This window comes from Limulus polyphemus, unplaced genomic scaffold (assembly GCF_000517525.1).
Source record: "Limulus polyphemus unplaced genomic scaffold, Limulus_polyphemus-2.1.2 Scaffold4631, whole genome shotgun sequence".
NCBI classification, from domain to species: domain Eukaryota; kingdom Metazoa; phylum Arthropoda; class Merostomata; order Xiphosura; family Limulidae; genus Limulus; species Limulus polyphemus.
This window is the reverse complement of record NW_013670241.1, coordinates 36,381-40,781: the sequence shown is the minus strand read 5'-3', so window position 1 is coordinate 40,781 and position 4,401 is coordinate 36,381. Positions and strand designations below refer to the sequence as shown.

At 30.6% G+C, this 4,401-nt stretch overlaps 1 protein-coding gene across 4 annotated transcripts in view; it reads left to right on the top strand.

Annotated features, from left to right (window-relative positions):
- LOC106471450 (casein kinase II subunit alpha) overlaps nt 1-4,401 on the top strand; it is a 37,192-nt gene that overhangs the window by 1,545 nt on the left and 31,246 nt on the right. For all 4 annotated transcript variants that reach the window (XM_022400059.1, XM_013932054.2, XM_013932053.2 and 1 more), the window contains exons 2-3: nt 1,697-1,911; nt 2,994-3,105. In XM_022400059.1, coding sequence (XP_022255767.1) covers nt 1,817-1,911; nt 2,994-3,105 — 207 coding nt within the window. In that variant the 5' untranslated portion in view covers nt 1,697-1,816. The remainder of the gene's footprint in view (nt 1-1,696; nt 1,912-2,993; nt 3,106-4,401) is intronic.

Below are 4,401 nucleotides of genomic sequence, written 5' to 3'. Positions count from 1 at the left end.
GTATATATATATATATATATATATATACACACACACACACATTATAAAAATATCCTGTGACATAGTTATCTGTAATTTGGGTAGGAATTTATTTGATGAACTAGGTACGTGTAATTAACTGCAATGATAAACTGACTTTGCACATTCACCATTGAGAAAAGTAAAATGTTAAACCCACCCTTTATTTTTTTTGTAAATCATCAATTCCCCTCTTTAAACTCCTGTGAAGTGCTGGCCACCACTGCTGCTGATGGTAGCTCATTCGATAAGCCATCACCCTATTAAAAAACAAAACTGTCATAACTGGAGCCTAGCCTGTGTTTTCCAGGTCTTTCTCATTCCATTATATTCAGAATGTAACATAAGAAAATCACAGGCCTTAATCCTGTTGCTCCCCTTGATAATCTTGTAAACTTCAGTAGCATCATTTCTTACCCTTCTTAATTTAAATTAAGATATCTTAACCTGTACCTACAAAATATCCCTTCCATTTTCCGAATCATCCTGGTAACCCTCCTCTGAACCTCTTCTAATAATTCAATATCTTTTTTTTGGTAAAAGGACCAAAATACTACAAAGTATCCCAAGTGAGATCTGACTATCTGAGATCGGTCTGTCTGGTGTAAGTGTAACCATATCCAATTGTATAATGCCTAAACTGGTGCACTATGATATATTAGGATGTTACTCGTAATCTGTTTGGTGATAAGTGTAAACATATCCAGGTCTATATAACTAACCTGTTGCACTACGATATATTAGAAACCTTATGATATCTCACAATCTGACTGGTGATAAGTTGAACATGTAGAAATATATAATGCCTAACCTGGTGCATTATGATATATTAGTAATATTACGATTAATATTCTTTGGCTATGTCCAGTTCAGTTACAAAGTGACTGTAATGAAGATTATTTAGTATGCTCAGTTCAGTTACAAAGTGACTATAATTAAGATTTTTTTGTCAATATCCAGTTGAATTATAAATAATGGTGATGAGGATTTTTGGGTAAAATATTACCAGTTTTTGTTCTCAAACACTTACTAAAATGTCTGAGCAAAGTAAATATTATCTTCAGGTCTGCCACAGCTCCAGTATAGAATTTTATATATAGCAATATTTTTGATAGTTGTAAGATATGGCATCATTGATTCCTGTTCTTCAAGAAAAGCCCACATAGCCTTTGAATTGAACTAAATTAATTTAAAGCATATCTCAAATTCAGCTTATCTAGTGTCCAAGCAAGTGTAAGTTTTAAACTGCTGAAGTCTTTACTAGTGTAAAATAAATGAAAAATTGACATACAAATTTTGATATCTGTTATAGTTTCCTTTTTTTTTATCATTATTTACAAGTTATATTTATATTAATGATTTATTAATATTATTTTGAATATCACAAATAGACATTTTGAAAATAGTAACCAACAGATCATATGGATATTTATGAAAAAGTATGTAACTGTGTTAAATGTTTTTATCACCCAGGTAAGTTTTCACTTTTACACATCATGTAAAAAATATAAAAGCATTGAACTATTTTCACAAATGTTCAACCCATTGTAGAGAATTTAAATATTGCCTTACTTACACATGTTTTCATGAGTTGTTTTTATTGATAATTTAAAGGCATTGGTCACTTTTTACAGAATGTTGTGGGTACCACAAGTTTTTGTAATTTTCTTTTTAACAGATTCTTCTTAGTGTTTTCGAGATAGTTTCAATTTTAAGAAAATCCAGGAGGTGGATTCAACTGTATCACCTCACTTTAAGATCTCACGCATACATTTGTTTTCACTTCTCTGTGACAAATATGCCACTACCTAGCAGAGCTCGTGTCTATGCTGATGTAAATTCCCACAAACCAAGAGATTACTGGGACTATGAATCACATGTTGTGGAATGGGGGTAAGTCACCTATAGTGTCATAGTTTTAACTACATTTATTGTAGTCTTGTATAATTAATTATCAAAAGTCAAATTAGGAAGTTTATAATTTATTATAAAAATATCATAGACTGTTTTACCACAGTTTGATGTTTTATACCAGCTTACCTTCAACAGGTATCCGTTGTGTATCTAGCTTTTCAGCAAAATAATTTGATACTTAATTACTGGTTACAAATTTATATACTCAAATGTGCATCCAGTAATGATGTAATTGTTATGCAGGCTAAGCTGTCTGGATTTTTACCATCTTTTTTAATATGTGTATTTATGTTTTATTTTAAGCTAGTCAAAATTTCATTACTCAATTAATACTTGAAACTGTTAGTACTTTTTGTAACTTCATTGTTACAGGATTGAGGAAAATAAAGACAATTGTACATTTCACAAATATTTATCACAACCATGGCTGTGATAGAAAACGTGGAATCTATACACTGAATAATTCAGAAGCTGTCATGAGAATGAGCTAGAATTATATGTAAATTAGTAAACTGAAACCTTCTCTTTTGGTTATAAATACTATGACACAAGCATCAAACATTTTTTGAAAGATGGTGTGTGTGAGTCTGAGTTTCTGGTATATATGTCTGTAACAAGGTGTTTGAAGGCTGTACATTTAGATCATGTCTCAGCAATATGTATATACCTTTGTAATTTCTACTGAAACTCGGGAGCTGGAATAGGGGTAGAAAGACTGTTTAAGTAGGCTATTCAGAGTGAACAAGTGTCATGTGATACATAGAAGTGAAGATTGAGAATTTATTTAAATTTTGAATGTAACTCTTAAAAAAAAAGTCATGACATACCCATTTTTACCTACCTGTTTTCAGAGGGTTAAATAGTTAATGTAGAGAAGTAATACTCTCCTTTAAATAAGCAGCACAATTGTAAGCTGTGCTTGTCTGAAGAGTCTTTTTTTTTTAAGTGATATGTGTGTGTAAAAAGTATATTCCCTTAAGGAAACAGTCTTGAGTACTCGTAAGGTTAAGCATTTCTCTGCTTTAACATAATTTATATAAAAATTTAAAAATGTTTTCCAGGAATCAAGACGACTATCAACTTGTAAGAAAGTTAGGTAGGGGAAAATACAGTGAAGTGTTTGAAGCAGTTAACATAACAAATAATGAAAAATGTGTGGTAAAGATTCTCAAGGTAAGTTTTGTAAAAGTGATGCAAATATTTTTCACCTACATTTGATAATTGTGGCTATTACAGTTGGTTATACATTGTAATAAGTTAGTAACTCCTATTTTGAGATATGACTTATATGGGTTGTTAGTTATTGACTTCACATATGAAAAATAAAACCTGATTTCTGCCATCTATCTATCTTTGTTCCTCTCTTTTGTTGTATGATATAGTTTTCACTATGGAGATGTTGCGAAAAGAAAATATGTAGAAATACTAAGATAGTAACCTATGCTAGTGGAGGTCATATAGTTGAAATAGAAATAGAATATTTAGTGATAGTAACATAGGCTTGTAAACCAGATATAGTTACCACAACATAGTTGGAATAGAAATAGAATATTTAGTGATAGTAACATAGGCTTGTAAACCAGATATAGTTACCACAAGATAGTTGGAGTAGAAATAGAATATTTAGTGATAGTAACATAGGCTTGTAAACCAGATATAGTTACCACTGGATAGTTGGAATAGAAATAGAATATTTAGTGATACTAACCTATGCTTGTAAACCAGATATAGTTACCACAAGATAGTTGGAATAGAAATAGAATATTTAGTGATACTAACCTATGCTTGTAAACCAGATATAGTTACCACTGGATAGTTGGAATAGAAATAGAATATTTAGTGATACTAACCTATGCTTGTAAACCAGATATAGTTACAAGATAGGTGGAATAGAAATAGAATATTTAGTGATAGTAACATAGGCTTGTAAACCAGATATAGTTATAACTAGATAGTTGGAATTGAAATAGAATACTTAGTGATAATAACCTACGCTTGTAAACCAGATATAGTAGTTACCACTAGACAGTTGGAATAGAAGTAGAATATTTAGTGATACTAACCTATGCTTGTAAACCAGATGTAGTTACAAGACAGGTGGAATAGAAATAGAATATTTAGTGATAGTAACATAGGCTTGTAAACCAGATATAGTTATAACTAGATAGTTGGAATAGAAATAGAATATTTAGTGATACTAACCTATACTTGATCTGGTATACTTTACTGTTTTGTAATGATTCTACTTGGTCTGGTATACTTTACTGTTTTGTAATGATTCTACTTGGTCTGGTATACTTTACTGTTTTGTAATGATTCTACTTGATCTGGTAGATTTTACTGTTTTGTAATGATTCTACGTGATCTGGTAGATTTTACTGTTTTGTAATGATTCTACTTGATCTGGTAGATTTTACTGTTTTGTAATGATTCTACGTGATCTGGTATATTTTACTGTTTTATAATGAT